The sequence below is a fragment of the Leucoraja erinacea genome, chromosome 20 (assembly GCF_028641065.1).
Source record: "Leucoraja erinacea ecotype New England chromosome 20, Leri_hhj_1, whole genome shotgun sequence".
NCBI lineage: Eukaryota > Metazoa > Chordata > Chondrichthyes > Rajiformes > Rajidae > Leucoraja > Leucoraja erinaceus.
In genome coordinates this window covers 20,965,780-20,985,643 of record NC_073396.1, presented here as the reverse complement: position 1 = coordinate 20,985,643, position 19,864 = coordinate 20,965,780, and the positions used below count along the sequence as shown (strand labels likewise).

At 43.8% G+C, this 19,864-nt stretch overlaps 1 protein-coding gene across 2 annotated transcripts; it reads right to left on the bottom strand.

The window, feature by feature from the left end:
* Window positions 1–19,803, bottom strand: pms2 (PMS1 homolog 2, mismatch repair system component). 2 transcript variants are annotated; one of them, XM_055651590.1, is made up of 15 exons: window positions 19,647–19,803; window positions 17,912–18,051; window positions 17,187–17,273; window positions 13,325–13,427; window positions 12,606–12,789; window positions 11,390–11,557; window positions 10,523–10,620; window positions 9,739–9,838; window positions 7,976–8,060; window positions 7,347–7,499; window positions 5,656–6,517; window positions 4,808–4,975; window positions 3,883–3,983; window positions 2,503–2,672; window positions 1–938 (listed from the first exon to the last, which is right to left on the bottom strand). In XM_055651590.1, exons 1-15 carry the CDS (start codon window positions 19,655–19,657, stop codon window positions 795–797), a joined length of 2,574 nt encoding a protein of 857 aa, XP_055507565.1. In that variant the 5' UTR covers window positions 19,658–19,803; the 3' UTR covers window positions 1–794. The 2 variants fall into 2 exon arrangements, with proteins under 2 accessions (XP_055507565.1, XP_055507566.1); XM_055651591.1 differs by lacking the exons at window positions 17,912–18,051; window positions 19,647–19,803 and having other exon boundaries at window positions 2–938; window positions 17,159–17,272.
* Between the last annotated feature and the right edge of the window lie 61 nt (window positions 19,804–19,864).

The window sequence follows — 19,864 nt, the reverse complement described above, 5'->3', positions numbered from 1 at the left end:
ATTTTGTTTTAAATTAAAATTTTAATAGAAATGAAACAGGTATTTGGCATTTCCATTACTAAAATATTGATAAACCTTTTACAATGTTATTCCAAAAAGAGGGTAATTTGCTACTGTACAATACAATTGAGTTTGATGCTCCAACTTTGAGAATAATATGTTCTGGTACCCCACTTAACGCTATTCTGCTGAGCATTATAGCGTTTTGGTCTTCCAGTCTGAACACTCACAGATAGCATCCTGTTGCATTTAAAAAGACACCTGCTCAAGTCGTGAGCTGCTAGGCTGGAAAGCTGATGCTGATACCCATCCTCTTTACTGCAGTGGGAAGCTGCCACAAACACCTACCCTCCCGACTCTTATACCAATCCCTATGCCTTTGCTAACACACCACAGCAAGGAATCCCTTCATGGCTTGATGTTAGGAGGCTGCCTGTGAGGACTAGTGATGAGCAAGCCGGGATGAAGAGTACAGATGCCTCGTGCTCAATGGTGGGGCTCAGTCCCACAACACCCAGACCCACCCCGCTGGCCAGAATGTAGGCCTGATCTCCACACTAATGTCTGTACTACTCAGCCAACAACAGTAGTGAGGGCAGCAGTTTCCAACTTAGCCAGGTTCCTACCATAGTAGTGTATCAGTGATACCTCTCTCAACATATAATGTCGTTGAGACCCTGTTTGATGCTGATTCCTTTAGCATTCTCCTTTATAGAAATGCAGATTGAACAGCAAGCACCAATGTAGCTATTCTATAACTCAATGTTTGATAGACATGGTCTAAGTACAATCAATCATTCCCCAGATATCATGTCCAGGTTAATTAGATGTCTCATGGTTGGGCGTCCATGCGGACAGTTCCAGGGATGTTCTATCTCACCCATGTGCGTAACCAACTTCTTCATCTCATTGACAGTAAGCGCAGTCCCAATCATCACCTGTTGATAGAGAGTTGCATAATGTAAATACATTGATACCATCCTTGGGTTCAAGATTGTGTCTTGGAATAGTCTGACTCTTGTGAGGAATCAATGATTAATTGTGGGTTGGGACCTTTGATGTTTTCACATTAACAACCTGAATGTGAATGTCACCCACAAGCTGAATGAATTAATGAATTAATGCCTGGGATCGCGATCACCGCGGACTTTATCATCAAGGGCTCGCAGTCTCGGGAGAGGCTAGTCGTCAGCTCCAACGTCGCAGAAGGCTCGACCAACCCCGACGCGAGGTTCGATCGCCCAGCACGGGGGAGCTGACATCCCCTCCGATGCGGGAGCTGATTGTCTCGATGCGGAGGGCCCGAATGCCGCTGGCTACGCGAGTCAAGATGGTCCCATAAACGGGGGCTCGAGCCCACCGACCGAGGATGAGCTAGGGGAAGGACTTGAACTTTATTTCGCTTTCCACCACAGTGAGGAGTGTGTAGGAGTCACTGGTGGATGTTCATGTTAAAATGTGTTTTGATTGTTCTGTTTCCAAGATGGCTGCCGGAAGTGAGAGTGAACGCTGGCGCGATTAGCTGCCGCTGCTCTCTCTTTGAATTGTGTATTGTTGATGTCCCTACTACTTTGTTTGTTTCATTTGCTTATATGTTTGTAATTTGCTTGTTTTAATCTGTAAGGTGTCCTTGAGAGTCCTGAAAGGTGTCCATAAATAAAATGTATAATTATTATTATACAAGGAATTTACCGTGGTGCTCCGCCCGCAAGTGACAACATGACATATAGTGACAGTTAGGAATTAGGAATGACACATAAAACATTAATAATAAAACATTATCGATGATAGAGCTACAGAGAGAGAGAACAGAGTGCTGCAATGAGTAGGTTGGGAGATCGGATCTACATCCCCAGCTTAAGAGATATAAACACCTGCCTTGTCCTGTACCTATCATCTGCCAGACTTTGTACTGCCTCTGTTCTCTCAGAGCTTTCTTTCCCCCTTATAATCAGTCCGAAGAGGGGTCCCAACCCGAAACGTCACCTATCGATGTTCTCCAGCACTTTGTGTCCTTCAGAGATGTCTATTCATTAGTCAGCCAACAATGGAGAAGAGGCAGCATCTCTGGAGAGAAGGAATGGGTGACATTTCAGGTCGAGACCCTTCTTCCTACGTCAAAAAGGAATATTTTGACCTCACAATGGCTAGACTAGCAGGGGAAGGGCGATTTGCTATTGCAACGTGCAGGGCAAGTGCAATTGGATTTTTTTTTTAAGATCACAGTTGAGAAAGGCAGGAGTGCTTGATTCTTACATTCGGCAACGGCTTGAGTTGGAGAACCATACCTACCGTGGGGGCTACGGGTAGGGAACGGGTGCGTTGGGGGAAGAGACCACTTAGTTTAGTCTCATTTAAACTTTCCCTCTCACCTTACAGTTATGCCCACTGGTATTTGATTTTTCCCATTCTGGTTCTGACTGTCTACCCTATCTATGCCACTGTCCACTCTATCTATGCCTAATTGTACTAATTAATGGAAACATATTGGGGATCACTTACTGATTTCCTGCAGGCTCTGGAAGCAAACATTTGTCTCACTCTGGAGGGCCGACACATGACACCTGGGCTATCGCTCAACATGAAAATCAGCTCCTCGATATCTTGTGCACCAAACGTCCAGTTCTTGCTCATTGGCAAAGAAACCAGTCTCACTCTCTCTGTGGGAGGTGCTGTAGAGGAAATCATCAAAGATAAAAATCTGTGAGCAAGTGTTGCAATGAAACAGGTGTCCACGTATTAACAGGTTGCGCTTCAAAAATGCAGATGCAACCCAGGAATCCACAACTATCAGCAGTTTGCCTACAGTAAGTTACGAAAGTGTCCCAAATTGGTCTCAAGTCAAAAATGAACAAAAAACAGTGTGTGTATGTGTGTGGGAGGAGATCGCAGGAGCAGATTTATTTTAGTGTTACTTGAGTTTAGAGATATAGCATGGAAACAGGCCCTTCGGATCACCGAGTCCACGCCGACGACGATCAGGGCGGCACCGTGGCGAATCAGTGGAGTTGCTGCTTCACAGTGCCAAAGACCCGGGTTCGATCCAGACTACAGGTGCTGTTTGTACGGAGTTTGTATGTTCTACCTGTGACTGCGTGGGTTTTCTTCGGGTGCTCCATTTTCATCCCAAACTCCAAAGATGTACAAGTTTGTAGGTTAATTGGCTTTGGTAAAAACTGTGAATTATCCCTAGCATGTAGGATAGTACTAGTGTAGGAAGCGATTGCTGGTCAGTGCAGACTCGGTAGGCCGAAGGGCCTGTTTCTACGCTGTATCTCTACAGTCTAAAGTAAAAATCATTTGTACACTAGTTATATCCTCCGGAATAGGGACAATTCACAGAAGCCAATTAACTCACGAACCTGCACATCTTTGGAATGTGGGAGGAAATTGGAGCACCCGGAGGAAACCTATGCAGTCACAGGGAGAATGTGCAAACGCCGAACGTGGTCAGCACCAAACCCAGGTCTCTGGTGCTGTGAGCAGCAATTACTCCACTGTGCCACAGGAGAGTGAGCAGGAGGAGGCAAGGTTTGTCAGCACTTTGTTCAATCTAGCCCCTGACTGGTGCAGCTCTTAAGGGGGGGCAGGGGGGGGGGGGGGGGGGGGGGGTGTAGTTGGGGGAGCAGGGAAGGGAGGAGGAGAGACGGCAGACAGTAATGCCCTGATCTCGCCCGGCAGAAGATGTTTGCAACCTTGCAGCAGCTGGTAAATCCATCCCCATCCATCTCACCCGCCTATACATACGTTCATAAGTTGGGTGTTCGTAACCCAGGGAGGACTTGTTCCAATGTTTGCAAAAATACAGATATTTAATAGATCTAAAAAAACTTTTTAATAAAACCCCTGCCATGTGCTGTAAGTACAAAGGGTAAAACCAACCTTCCTCGTTTATAATAAATTCAAATCCATTCTTTTTGAAGATGTCCATGTTTTCCATCAGTATAGTTTCATTCACTGCTGTTAAATAAAGATTTTGCGGTCTGAAATCATTGAACAGAAACAGAAAACGATTCTGTCAGTAAAACAAAATTGTAATGGCACAGGAGCCATTCGGCCCATTGAGTCTATTGCAGCTCTTGGAACAATCCACTCAAATTCAATTTTGGTCGGGACCCTTCTTCAGTCTTCTAGGGTCTCGAACCAAATGTCACCTATCTATATTCTCCAGAGATGCTGCCTGACCTGCTGAGTTACTCCAGAACTGTGCAATTCTTCTGCTCTTCCCTACAGGTAACAATTATTTACCCTTTAGTGCCCATCACTAGTACCTAACACTTGACTGCATGTTGAACAGCGATCACCCGTACACCAGCTCTATCCTACACGCTAGGGACAATTTACAGAAGCCAATTAACCTACAAACCCGCACGTCTTTGGAAAGTTGGAGGCAACTGGAGCGCCTGGAGGAAACCCACGCGGTCACAGGAAGAATGTATAAATGCTGTACAGACAGAACCCGTAGTCAGGATCGAACCCGGGTCTCTGGCGCTGTGAGGTAGCTCTTATAACTTATGAATTTGTGAAAGGCTATAAACACAGGAAGTGAAGGAGACCAGTTCTCATTTTTGATCCAATATTCAATTAGATCATTGCTGATCTTTATTCTTATTGGCTTATTATTGTCACATGTACCAAGATAAAGAGGGAGCCTTTTGTCCTCGCTCACTTATACACCGTTAATAAAAACAGTGACCTCGACTGTGAAATCGATTGTCCTCTGCCTTGCAGAGAACTCCCAAAATGCCTACTGTTGAGTGCAAAACATTTTGCTATAAGTAAAACATACAAGAAGGGAACGTCTTACGCTATCAGCTTTTGACCTTGGAGAACGGTGAGCTGTTGCAGCATCTCAAAGTTGTACTTCTCATCAGTGGCATGCTGGTCGACAATGAACAAGTCCGATCCATGCTTGGCAATAATAAATCCCAGGTTAAACTGGCCAAGAACCTCCATGGTTGCAAACATGTCTTTGCTGCAGGCAAGAATAAACAAACCATTGAATACACTTCAGCCGCAAATCACTGGATGGCAATTTTCCACAACTGTTTCTGTCTTTAATGTTATATATAATATCTTTTATCTTACACTTATGGCAATATTGGAGGCTGTTTGGCCTATTGGGTCCTTACAAGTCACTGGGCAGCAGCTCCAGAGAGCATCCAAGACACAAATTGCTGGAGTATCTCAGTGGGTCAGGCAGCATCTCTGGAGAACGTGGATTGGTAACGTTTCGAGTCGTTACCCTTCTTAAGACTGAAGAATGCTCCATCTGAAATGTCATCTATCCATGTTCTCCAGAAATGCTGCCTGACGCTTTGAATCACTCAAGCACCTTGTGCCTTCTTTTGTTAAACAGCATTAGTAGTTCCTTGTTTCTGCACCTCACCAACATCTTGTCCAACTGCGACCCATTGTAGAAACAAAGAATTGCTGACCTTGGTTAATACACAAAGGCACACAAAGTGCTGGAGTAACTCAGCGGGTCAAGCAGCATCTCTGGAGAACATGGATAATTGACATTTCGGGTCGAGACCCTTCTTCACCATTTAAGCATGTCTTTTAAGCATCCAGTATAGGACACCCTAACGTCTATGCTCAATGCCCTTACTGATGAAAGCTTGTTATTCATGCAGATACTGTCAATTTCATTACCTGATCTCTTTTCGGAGTTCCTCTTCTGCTGCTTGATTGTCTCCAGGATTAATCTGGGCACGGAATCGCCTACGTCTCTGAGCCTCTTCCTGCTGCGTTTGCTGCATACCGATCAGCTTCATCTTTTCAGCAAGGCAGCTCATGGAAAATGGGAACTCCACAGTCTTTTTACTAATTTCTACTGGTCTATCAACATCCAATTTCTCAGAAGGTCCGAGACCCAAAGACAAACCAACACCTAAACACAGCCCTTCAACCTTGGAGCGTTTTGGACCCTGGAAAGAGTTATCATATAAATGGGAAAACTCCAGCGGTTGGCTGCAACTTCCGGTTGAACTAGCTCTCTCTGTGCACTCTGACATAAGCACATCACAGATTGTTGCTACAGTTTTCAGCTCATCATCTCTTTTCTGAGCTTCTGCAAAATTCAGCAGTGCAATGGGCGAGCTAGCTGCACTGTCAGAGGAGACGCTAGATTTGGCTGGAGTGTTATCTTCTGATGTGCTACTTCCAATCAACGAGTATGGTGTGCTGCCTTTTCCAGAATCTGTTTCACTCTCAGAACTTTTGCAGTCTCTCTCCAAATGGTCGGGGGTTCTGGGTGGCAACTCGTCATGGGAGCCACATTGAGCGCTGCTCCGCTTACAACTGGTCAAAAACGCATGCAGCTTCCTTTGCAGTGGCAGACCCTGCTTGTCGCTGCACTTTGATCTGCAGGACAAGGACTGCTGTAGGGAGAACGACTCACGTAATCTGGCAATACTTATATTCCTCTCTGAATGCACAGGAGCAGCTTCCTGTTCGTCGTGAATAAAGGGCTCCGAACCTACTGCCTGGGGAGCTTTCTCAGAGGCGTCTAAAACTGAAGACAGAAGCACAAAATAAACTATCTGAAATACAAAGGATGGGTTTATTAATCATGATCATGGAGGTACAATGAAAAGCTGCATCCCCTCGAAGCGGACTAGATAATTTCCTTTTGGAAGTGCTGATCAAGTGGTACAAGAATTCTGTGCTGGAAATAATTTATCTGTAATTAGGTCCAACATAAACGCAATAAATACCTCAGTACCCTTCATAAAATGGGGGGTGGGGGGGGTTTAAAGAGAGATACAGCATAGAAATAGGCTGTTTGGCCCATCAACCAGCCAACCTTTAACCACCCATTTGCACACTCTACACTAATCTAATCCAACTTTATTCTCTCCATATTATCAACTCCCTCTGATTTTCCTACTTTCCTACAAACAAGGGGCAATTTACAGAGGCCAATTAACCTACCCACCTGCACAACTTTAGGAAACTGGAGCACCTGGATGAAACCTAATGCGGTCACAGGGAGAACGTGCAAACGCCACACAGACAGCACCCAAAGTCAGGATCGAACCAGGGTCTCTGGCGCAGTGAGGCAGCAGCTCTATCACTATGCCACACTTTTCTGTTCTGTTGTATTTAATTAAAGCACATTGTCTGTGTGAAATCTGACTGTTGTGTTTGACTACATGACAACAGTAACCATATTGCAATAGCTCAGGATTACAAACTGAGCCACTGTGTAAACTACTCTTAAATCCAGCAGTGATTTTGTTTGCCTCATCCCATTTTTAGTCTTTGATTGAAGTAACAATTAGAAAACAATAATCAAAAAATTGACAACTCCACAGCAAACACACAGCCACATTAATTTTTACCTGTCATCTGATGAAACTTCTGATTAACATTGAGCTTGTTGACATCAGAATTGTACATCTGAACAAGCGATGTTTTCAGGATTGCAAGAAGGAGCTTTTCTTCCTGAAGAAGAATTTGCCTTTTGTCTGGTGTGACATTGACATCAACACACTCTAGAAATAGCAAAACAGATCTTAGTGAATATAGTCATCTTATGTGTGGATATTTATCCTGGAGGATACATACTCTAGCTTGATTACATCCATACGATAAAGGCACAGGAGCAGAATTAGGCCATTCAGCCCTTCAAGTCTACTCCGCCATTCGATCATGGCTAATCTCTTTTTCCCCCATTCAGCCCCATCCTTCTGCCTTCTCCCCGCTAACCTTTGACAACCATACTAATCAAAAATCTATCAATCTCTTGTTTTAAAAATACCCACTGACTTGGCCTCCAAAGCCACCTGTGGCAGTGAATTCCAATTCAGCAGGTAAATTATTAGAACAGAAATCCATTGCAACATTCAATCCACAGATTATTTATTTCTCCCAATTGAAAGAAAATCAGTTAATTTATCTTGCATCTAAAATTCTCAATAGGAATGATTTGCAAAAAAAACCAAAAACCATAGTGTTGAACTCCACTTACCAGAATCAACACAGATATTCAGGGCAACAAATGGGTATTGATGTCTATTGTACATGTGATATACTTCATTTACAAGCTTTGAAATCTAAAAGAAAACAAAAATGTGTTTTATTTATAACAGAGAAATGTACAGTTGGGGAACAGGACCTTTGGCCCACAACACTTCTGCCAAACACAATGCCAAGATAAACTAATCTCATCTGCCTTAATATAATTCAGTTCAATCTGATGAAGAGTCCAGACCTGAAACGTCACCTATCATTTTTCTCCAGAGATGCTGCCTGACCCCATGAGTTACTCCAGCACTTTGTGTTTAACCATGATATATTCTCTCCCTATATAACAATTAAACTATTTGTTATTTTAACTTTGGGGGTGGTGTAAACGACTGAGCAAGCTCAGAGTCAGCTTCCATTCGAGGGCAGGAAGACCAGACATCATTGATATGATACTGTCACCAAAAAATGATATAGGTTCAAGAAAACAGCCCTTATTCAGGAGAGTGGTGAAAATGTGCAACCTATTGCTACATATCTTGCATTTACATTCATTTAATGGGAAGCTAAAAATACCCAAGGGCAAAAGAAATAAAGGTTTACAGGATGTGAAAGTAATGAGGAAGAACAGGAGAAGACTTGTGAAAAAAAACCCAATTGTAGTTCTACAATTGGGCCCAGTAAGTCTATCCCGGCTCATTGAGTAATACTAACAATCCCCTTCCCCCACTTAGTTTCCCTCCACTCTTGCCTCTTCTCTCTCATTTATCTCCGAGTATTGTGTACAGTTTTGGTCTCCAAACCTGAGGAAAGACATTCTTACCATAGAGGGAGTACAGAGAAGGTTCACCAGACTGATTCCTGGGATGTCAGGACTTTCATATGAAGAAAGACTGGATAGACTCGGCTTGTACTCGCTAAAATTTAGAAGATTGAGGGGGGATCTTATAGAAACTTACAAAATTCTTAAGGGGTTGGACAGGCTAGATGCAGGAAGATTGTTCCTGATGTTGGGGAAGTCCAGGACAAGGGGTCACAGTTTAAGGATAAAGGGGAAATCCTTTAGGACCGAGATGAGAAAAACATTTTTCACACAGAGAGTGGTGAATCTCTGGAACTCTCTGCCACAGAAGGTAGTTGAGGCCAGTTCATTGGCTATATTTAAGAGGGAGTTAGATGTGGCCCTTGTGGCTAAAGGAATCAGGGGGTATGGAGAGGATACAGGATAAGGCAGATACAGGATACTGAGTTGGATGATCAGCCATGATCATATTGAATGGTGGTGCAGGCTTGAAGGGCCGAATGGCCTACTCCTGCACCTATTTTCTATGTTTACACAATTCACACTTCAATCCTTATCTCTCACTGTTTGTTTTTCACGTCTTGCCTTAGTCCAACCATCCCGCTATCAAAATTCCCCTCACCTATAACCACCTATCACTTGCAAATATGTGATAAAAATTAACTGCAGATGCTGCTTTATATTAAAGATACATACAAAATGCTGGAGTAACTCAATGGATCGGGTAGCATCTCTTCACCTTCTTCAGTCTGAAGGGTTCCGACCTGAAACATCACCAATCCATGTTCTCCAGAGATGCTGTCTACCCACCGAGTGTCAGCTTTGCGTGTCCTTGTCCTGCCCCCACCTCTTTTCCAGCTTTGTTATCCCTCCCCACCACCACAATCAGACCGAAGGGTCCTGAATCCAAACGTCAACTATCCATGTTTGGCATTTAATACATTATCACCGTGACTGCTGCTTACCTTTATTGGATCACACGGTCGTTGATTGATGAAGAAAAACTGTCGATCAGTCGAACTGCGACCAACTCCATGATCGCTACGAGACACAAAACCTGTGATCCTTCAGTGTAGCACAGAAAAGAAAGATAATGTTACAGCACATAAAACAATGTTGTTTGTTCACCATATTTAAGCAAAAATATACTTGTGCTGGTGTTCAGAGAAGGCTCAGTAGGTTGATTTTGAGGTTGAAGGGGTTAAATATGAGGAAAGATTGAACAGGCTGGGCCAGTTCTGTGGTAAATCATCCATCTGAACCAAATTTGCAGATTTTCTACCTCTATTAGCCTGACCTGGCTTGCTTGCATTCCTTACACTTTGCAGCTTTTACATTCCATTTGTGTTTGCTCCAACCATCCTCATTAATCCAACATTATCAAGGACACGTTCCACCCCGGTCATTCCTCGCTTCCATCAGGCAGAAGTTTGAAGATGTGCACACTGGACCCAGGAACAACTTCTTTCCCTCTGTTATCAAGCTTCTGAACGGTGCTTCCATAAGCTAGAGTACTATCCAATTCACCACTACCCCATTGTGGACATTGTATTTTGACTACAGAACTGGTGCACTACAATGCTGCATATCCTGCACTCTGTATCTTCCCCTTTGCTCTTCCTTTTGTACTTGAGTTTGACGATTGTATGTACGTATAGTATTATCTGATCTGATTGGATAGCATGCAAAACAAAGTTTTTCACTGTACCTTGGATCTGAATTTAGTGATAACCATTGTTTATTACTTACGTGTAAAGTTTTTCGGGAATGTTAGCAGGGTTAATTCCATAATCTTCACAAATTGCTTCACTGGGAGGTAGTTGAACAAAAGGGACAAGACTCTTTACCTGTAAATTAAAAAAAAAAAGTTATACTGCATAAAATTATGTGCACAGAATGAAGTTATCTTGCTTGTGCAGGCCTTGACATCATGTTCGACACAGACATTGTGGGCTGAAGGGCGTGTTCTTGCACTGGATGTTCTATCTTCTAATGGGATTGATTGGATTGTTTGACAAATACCTTGCACAAACACAATGCATTAGTCTATATTGTATTGATTTTATAATTCTCTTTCCAAGAGAATCCAAAGGGCCTGTCCCACTTAGGCTAATTTTAGGCGACTGTCATAGTAGGTTGCCGGAAAAACCGCCGACTGGACCCCACTTCGACATAAAATTTGAAATAGAATCATTACTTTAACAACAACAAAAAAAACGAAGTCAGCACTGGCGACAACTACGACAGTACCCATGTCAGGAGAAGTCAAGCCCAATGTCGTCGAATGTCTCCGAAAATTTTCAACATGTTGAAAATCCAGCGGCGACCAGAAAGACGCAACGACTCTTTGGTCGACTGAGGAGACTACTCACGACCATACAGGCGACACCCCGGCGACCATGTAGCAACAGCCTAGTTGCCTGTAGTCGCCTAAAAAATAGCCTAAAGTGCCCTTAACTGCTGACAAATTAGCTGGAAGTAATACTCCAAATCCACTTCATGTAGGAAGCACTTTGGTAATTTCTTGGCACATGTTAAGTAGACTGACCAAGCAGAGATTGCATATGTAGTTAAAAGATTTCTGTGCCAGATAAGATACATGATGAACCTTTTCACCTGTTTTGCTCCAAATACAGCACTTATGTTCTCCTTTAATGAGGAGCAGCCACTTGTGGAAATGACAGGGTTTTTCTTTCCTTGTCCAACCTGATTTGTGCAGGAGATCCGTATCCCTGTGGAGATGATGCAATAAGCCTGGAGCACCTGCACCATTTTGCTGTACTCCTGTTTTAAATTTAATAACAAAAGAGTTAGGATTGAAAGTTTAGGATTGAAACAGAATTTCCAAAGAGTTTCACACAGAGTTTCAAATTGCGATTTGAACAATTTTTTGTTAATACAATGCATAATGAACGATTAGAATTATTGGATAACACATTTCCCAAATCTAAACTTGGGGCAGCACGGAGGCGCAGCGGTAGATTTGCTGCCTCAGTGTCAGAGACTCGGATTCAATCGTGACTATGGGTGCTGTCTGTACGGAGTTTGTACGTTTTCCCTGTGACCGTGTGGGTTCTTTCCGTGTTCTCCAGTTTCTACCCACATATCAAAGACATGCTGGTTTGTAGGTTAATTAGCTTCTGCAAATTGTCCATAGTGTGTAGGATAATACTAATGTATGGGTGAATGTTGGGTCAGTGTGGACTCAGTGGGTTGAAGGACCTGTTTCCACACTGTATCTCTAAACTAAACTAAATTACAATGGATATTTTGCTTTCCAATTTTCAGACTCTGTTTCCAGCAGTCTAGGTTTTTATTCTGGTCTATAAATTCCAACCACTTTACCAGTCATGTGTGGGAATCATAGAGTGCTACATTTGTTGGACCACCTCAGCTTCCCAGGAGTTCGGAACCCATATTACATCCGGGGAGGGATTAGATTATTAAAATTTGTAAATGTTTTGCCTTAACTCTTTAATTTAAAGTTACAGCATGGAAGCAGGCCCTTCAGTCCACTGAGTCCAGTCAACCACTGATCATTCATTAACATTCGAAAATGTTATCCTATTTGCGCAGAGAGGCAAATTACAGAGGCCAATCAGCCCACAAACCCGCACGTCTTTGGGATGTGGGAACAAACCTGAGCACCCGGAGTAAACCCACGCGCTCACAGGGAGAACGTGCAAACTTCACACAGATAGCACCTGAGGTCAGGATTGGACCCAGGACTCTGGCGTGCGATGCAGCAGGTCTACCAGCCGCGCCACTGTGCCATCCCCCTATATTTGTATTGGTTTACTTGAAATAACCCACTAAATAAAATATAACCCACCTTCTTAATATGTCGCAAAAACTCTTTGTGTCTGACCGGAAGTGTATTAAACAGCTGCTGAACATTTACAGTCATCCCTTGCTGTCGAGGCTGTGGCATCTTTTGGCTGATATGCCCATCGTTGTCATATAGCAGGCGGGTTCCAACTTTGGCAGTCTTGTGGCAAGTCACAATTGACAGGTTGCTAGCAAAAGCAAAAGGACAATGTTAAGAGATACCCAGCACAGTCTAACCTTCCTTTGAACTAAAGTATTAGTTAAACCAATATTTATCAAAAGCTTGTGTAAGAAAGAACTGCAGACGCTGGTTTAAATCGAAGGGAGACAAAAAATGCTCGAGTAATTCAGCGGGTGAGGCAGCATCTCTGGAGAAAAGGAATGGGCGATGACACGAAACGTCGCCCATTCCTTCTCTCCAGAGATGCTGCCTCACCCATTGAGTTACTCTAGCATTTCGTGTCTACCTTTATCAAAAGCTTCACGCTCTCCAGACTGGCCAACTCTTAGTTTTCTTGCTGGTCTTCAGTACGTGAACAATACTCATTCTTCGAACTAACCACACAGCCTTTCATATATAAACGGTTCTTGTCTTACAAAATATTCAGCTCAAAAATATTGACTTTGTTCATAAAGAAAATAGGAATTAACCAGATATTGACTCACACACGCACAGCCACAAACAAGACGAAGAGTTTTAGTATTATAGAGATATCACTGTACCTCAGAGCACATAAGGAGCTTAAGGCTTCTCCTCTAAATCCAAATGTCTCCACATGCAAAAGGTCAGAGAAATCTTGTAACTTGGATGTGTAGTGCTTCAATGCTTTAAAAAATGAAGAAATATACATTTGCAATATATATATATATTAAAAAATTCATTTATCATGTAAATTTAGCAGGGTTACTTTATTTGTATTTCAATAACAAATTCTTAGTCACTGTTAAAGTTGAAACCTTGGAGGCATTATTCTATGGACTTCCAATCTATATTTTAAACGAGTCTCAACAAACCACAGGTGACATTTGAGCCATCTTCTTTATAAAGTGTTAGGCCCATATCATCATACAGAGCATCACCACTGTATCGTCATATGCCAGCTTTTGCGAGGACAGTTGCATTCCAACTAAGACCGGACATGGTTCAACAACAACAAGCCCTGGTTCACTGCAGAGCTCCGACAGTCTAAAGAGGAGGCCTACAGGAGCGTGGATGCAGACCAAGTACAAGCTGAGAAGAGGAATCAGAGCTGCCTAGGAAAGGTACTCTGAGAAGTTGAGGAGCAAGTTCTCAGCTAGTGACTCTTCTTCAGTTTGGAAGGGCTTGCAAGAAATTAGCAGCTACAAGAGGAAAGCCCCTCGCTCTTTGGACAATCGTCAGCTGACCAACAACCTGAATGAGTTTTACTGCAGGTTTGAAAATCAGAAACGTAACCCTGGTACCCCATGCCCCCCCAACCAACACAGCCAAACCACAGTCTACAAAGAATGGACCCTGCACCCAAGTCAAGAGAGTTTATTGTCATGTGTCCCTGATAGGACAAAGAAATTCTTGCTTTGCTTCAGCACAACAGAACATAGTAGGCATTGACTACAAAACAGATCACTGTGTCCATATACCATTACATACGTAAATACACACATGAATAAATAAACTGGTAAAGGAGCAAGTGATAAAGTTTTGTCCGAGCCAAGTTTAATAGCCTGATGGCTGTGGGGAAGTGGCTATTCCTGAACCTGGTCGTTGCAGTCTTCAGGCTCCTGTACCTTCTACCTGAAGGTAGCAGGGAGATGAGTGTGTGGCCAGGATGGTGTGGATCCTTGATGATATTGCCAGCATTTTTGAGGCAGCGACTGCGATAGATCCCCTCGATGGAAGGGAGGTCAGAGCCGATGATGGACTGGGCAGTGCTTACTACTTTTTGTAGTATTTTCCTCTCCAGGGTGCTCAAGTTGCCGAACCAAGCCACGATGCAACCGGTCAGCATGCTCTCTACTGTGCACCTGTAGAAGTTAGAGAGAGTCCTCCTTGACAAACTGACTCTCCGTAACCTTCTCAGGAAGTAGAGGCGCTGATGTGCTTTCTTAATAATTGCATCAATGTTCTCGGACCAGGAAAGATCTTCAGAGATGTGCACTTCCAGAAATTTGAAGCTCTTGAACCTTTCAACCATAGACCTGTTGATATAAACGGGACTGTGGGTCCTCATCCTACTCCTTCTAAAGTCCACAATCAGTTCCTTGGTTTTGCTGGTGTTGAGGGCCAGGTTTTTGTGCTGGCACCATATGGACAGTCGCTCGATCTCTCTTCTATATTCTGACTCATCCCCATCAGTGATACGTCCCACAACAGTGGTGTCGTCAGCAAACTTGATGATGGAGTTCGCACTATGACCGGCTACGCAGTCATGAGTATAGAGCGAGTACAGCAGAGGGCTGAGCATTCCTTCCCATTCACCACTCCACACCTACTTAAGGTAAGACTCCAGTACGAAAATACGGGACCATATCCCACCCCAACCAACACTTCACCACTCACAGCCTGACCTCAGTCTACAAAGACTGGGCCCTTCTACATCCACGTCCCTCCATTCACCACTGCACACCCAATCACCCACACCCTCTGTGCTGCACAACATCACTTATCCAATATCAACAATAAAAATAGAGGAGGGCAGAGGCTTTTCAGAAGACAAAAAAGCTGGAAATCTCCAGGACCTGACAATGTTTCCCCCTCTACTCTTAAGCTCTGTGCCAAACAGCTGGCACCGGTCTATACAGATATTTTCAACCAGTCCCTGCAAACATGTACTGTCCCTGCCTGCTTCAAAGTCTGCACTATTGTCCCTGTACCCAAAAAGGCAAGGATTACTTGTCTTAATGACTACAGGCCTGTTGCACTGACCTCTGTAGTCATGAAGACACTCGAAAGGCTTGTGTTGGCCAAGCTGAAAAATATCACGATCCTATGCAGTTTGCATATTGGGCCAATAAGTCTGTGGATGATGCAGTCAACCTGGGCCTGCACTTCATCCTACAGCACCTAGGCCACCAGGGGACCTATGCGAGGATCCTGTTTGTTGATTTTAGCTCTGCATTCAACACCATTGTGCCAGAGCTACTACACTCCAAACTTTCTGAGTTGACTGTGCCTGAACCCCTCTGTCGGTAGATCACCAGCTTCTTGACAGACTGGAAACAGCATGTGAGGCTGGGAAAGCACATCTCGGACCTGCAAACACTCAGCATAGGAGCACCACAAGGCTGCATACTCTCTCCTCTCCTCTACTCTCTCTACATCAAGGACTGGACTTCCACTGACTCCTCTGTCAAGCTTCTCAAGTTTGCGGACGACACAACCCTGATTGGACTGATCCAGGATGGAGAGGAATCTGCCTACAGACAGGAAGTGTCACAGCTGGTGTCCTGGTGCCATCGCAACAACCTGGAGCTCAATGCTCTTAAGACAGTGGAATTGATTGTAGACTTTAGGAGAGCTCCCCCTCAGCTTAAGCCACTCACCATCAACAACACCACAGTCACATCTGTGGAGTCTTTTAAGTTCCTGGGAACCATCATCTCCAAGGACCTTAAGTGGTGGGCTACCATCAACTCCACAGTCATAAAGGCACAACAGAGGATGTACTTCCTACGGCAGCTGAGGAAGCACAATCTGCCACAGGCAATGATGGTCCAATTCTACACGGCCATCGTAGAGTCTGTTCTCACCTTCTCCATCATGGCCTGGTTTGGCTCAGCCACCAAGCACGACACCTGGAGACTGCAGCAAATTATCCGATCAGCAGAGAAGGTTATTGGCTGCAACCTTCCCACCATTGATGAACTGTACACTGCAAGGGCCAGGAAGCAAGCGACCACGATCATCTCTGACCCCTCTCACCCTGGTCACAAACTCTTTGAATCACTTCCCTCTGGAAGTCGACTCCGGACTGTCAAAGCTTGGTTCACATGCTTGATCAATGGTGTTTTATCATTAATGTTTTATTATTATTAATGTTTAGTGTTTTCTGAGTCATTCGTAACTGTCACTGTATGTCATGTTGTTACCTTGTATGTGAATACTTGGCCAATAAACATACTTACTTACTATAAGGCTAAGTAAATGACTTGGACCCAGAGTAAGGGTCACCTAAGCGCCTCTTTAGTAAATAAATGAAAGGCACAAAAGAGATGAAACTTGAAGTATACAAGTTGATGCCAGAAACGTGGCGACTCTTGTGTACTGCCTCAGTACAATCTACTATTCTTACACTCTTGTACTTGGGTTGTGATCATGTACAGTAAGATTTTACTGAATAGTATCCAATAATTGAATTATCACGGCACTTAGGTGCATGTGACATTAATGTATCACTGAGCCATTGAGATCACTGCCAACTTAAAATTATTGGAATAGGACAACATCAATGTTTGGTTCGAAATCTCATTCTCGTACTCCAAGGAGTTACTTCAACATACAGATTGTAATGATTCAAGAAGGCAGCTCAGCACTAACTCTGTTAAGAAATCGCAATAAATAAGAGCTTGCTGGTGTACCTATCCCATGAAAGAAAGAAGGACCTACTTAGTCCTTTGAAGTTTTTCTCCTCCACTCCATCTCCATTATCCGATACTTCAATCAAGTCTGCTCCGAATTCTTTCAATCTAATCTCTGAAAAAGATCCAGTGTAAGAAAAAGGAATACATTTAATCCCTCGTTGAATATTTCTTATGTCACCTACTCTAATTATAGTTAAACATTTAACTGCAATAATAAAATGGGCAGCAGGTAGAGCTGCTGCCTCACTCATCCCAAAGATATGCGGGTTAATCGGCTGCTGTAAATTGCCTTAGTGTGTAGGAGTGGATGCAAAAGTTGGATAACAGAACTAGTGTGAATGGTTGATCGATGGTTGCCGTGGACACAATAGGTCAAAGGGCCTGATTCCATGCTCTATCTCTGATCTAAAGAGAAATTCAGACATCTATTTGTACAGTTTCTGGTCAGAATTGCACTGATTTTATAAAAAGCAAATACAGCATCTTGTATAAATTAGGTAACCTATACACAGAGCAATAGAGCAAACAATGTACAGGCAGATGAGATCAGCTTAACTTGGCATCATGTCCGGCACTGACATTGTGGGCTAAAGAATCTGTTCCTGTGCTGTTCTGTTCTATGTTTATCAAAGAATGATACAGGTGGAATCCACTTGGCCTAACGTTACTGACCCATTTCTGTGAAAAGACCTATACAATGTACACTGTTGAAAAATATTGGAGATATAATTTAATTATTGCTGTGCTCACCAATGTTAGTAGCTCCAGCGTCTATGCTATTTTCCACCAGTTCTTTTACAGCAGTGCAGAGACTTAGCACGACTTGCCCTGAACAAATCTGGTGCACTGACTTCCGGTCAATTGCCTTGATCGCTCTTGCAGGCTCCAAGCTAAATGAACAGAGAACTATTGAAACAAACTCACAAAACACATGGAAGGCATTGATATCGATAGTTAACAAAGCACAAAAAAACCTTAAATACAACAATCTGAAGAGGGGTCTTGATCAGAAACGTCACTTATTCATGTTCTGACTCGCTGACTTACACAAAAAAATCTTAAATACAACAATCTGAAGAGGGGTCTTGATCAGAAACGTCACTTATTCATGTTCTGACTCGCTAACTTACTCTTGAGACACTTTGTGTCTTTTTTTAGGAACACGTAGAGGCCCTGCGTAAGCAATGGAAAGAGCGCAACACTTCACAAACTACCAGAAGCATCCCAACTCGAAATGTTACTTGTCTATTCCCTGTACAGATGCTGCCTGACCCGTAAAGTGCAGTTCTAAAAAGCACTTTGTTTTTTGCTCAAGATTTCAGCATCTGCAGTTCCATGTGTCTCACAAACTACCGATCCACCTGTCCCAGTCCCATCTGTGGGAAGAGTCTGTAATTTCCACACATTGACCTCAAACCACCTCAGAACCCACAAAAGTGAAACAGAAACAATATTTCTGCACCCCAAGGGACTGCCTTCGAAGAAATTGTGAAGTTAGAGGTGCAGAAGTCGTCATTGAAAGATTGCCATTAAGCTGAGAAGAACAAAGTTTATAAGAGAAGTGCAGGGCAAGCCTTATTCACAGAGTGGTGGGTGCCTGGAACCAGTGGTGGTGGAAGCCAGATATGATCCTGGCATTTAAGAGGCTTTGATATGCAGGAAATAGAGGCACATGGATATGCAGGAAACAGAGGGATATGGATCACATGCAGGCAAAGAGGATCAGTTTGACAGTATCATGTTTGGCACGGACATTGTGGGCCTGTTACCGTGCTGTACTTTCCTATGCTATATCGTTCTAGGTATTGCAGAAATCTCAGGACAGTTAAAAAATGGGAATATGCTATGGTGATAGGGAGAGGCCAGAACTTTTGAGGGATTTGAAAGCAAGAATAAGTATTTTAAAACTGAGATGTTAAAGCACCAAGTCAGTGCATTAGTTTATAAGGGAGGTTGGAGTGCTTTGGCACAAGGTAGTAGAGTATTGGATGTGCAAACACAAGGATCTGCAGATGCTGAAATATTGAGCAAAACACAAATACTGGAAGAACTCAGGGGATCAGGCAGTGTATGTCTGTGGAGGGAATGGACAGGCGTTGTTTCTGGTGGGGGGCACTTCATCAGACTGATTTGGTAGGCAGCTCTTTAAAAGAGGGAATCTGAAAAGGTACATGAATACAAAAGGTTTCGAGGGATGTGGGCCAAACTTGGGCAGGTGAGACTAGAATGGATGGGCACCATGGTTGGCATGGGCAAGCTGGGTGAAGGGCCTGTTTGCATGTTGTATGAATCAGGCCGGAGCGGAGTGGCACTGTCTATAGTGGAGCTTGCTATAGGATCTTTGCCCACGACCCTTGTACTTTGAGGCTGATGTGGTGCCAACTTGCTCAAGGTTGGCACTTCCATTGCAGGTACCAGAGAACGCGGGATGCAATACCTCTGGCTCCCTGCCCTCACGCTCGGCCTGAATGAGGCTTCCACTCACCAGGCTTCCATCGCCTCTGTGACTAACGCGACTCCCGGGCTCACCACCGATCGCGCGCCGCTTCAAGCCGCCGGACCAAAGATACTCGAGGAGCTGCGCCGGACCGCCAACGGTTGACGCACTGCCCGCTGGGAATTGTAGTCCTCTCACCCCCGCAGCCTCGGCCCACCCGCCCAGCAAAGGATCGTGAACAGCCCTCTGGGATTTGTAGTCCATGG

Bases quoted from the DNA above. Each gene is read 5' to 3' on its own strand.
- pms2 (XM_055651590.1), bottom strand. The intron at 10,621-11,389 runs GTGAAAAGGTTC...TTTAATTTACAG, and splicing joins CTGTATTTGGAGCAAAACAG to GTAAAGAGTCTTGTCCCTTT. The intron at 939-2,502 runs GTAAGTGATCCC...CTCTATCAACAG, and splicing joins CCAGAGCCTGCAGGAAATCA to GTGATGATTGGGACTGCGCT.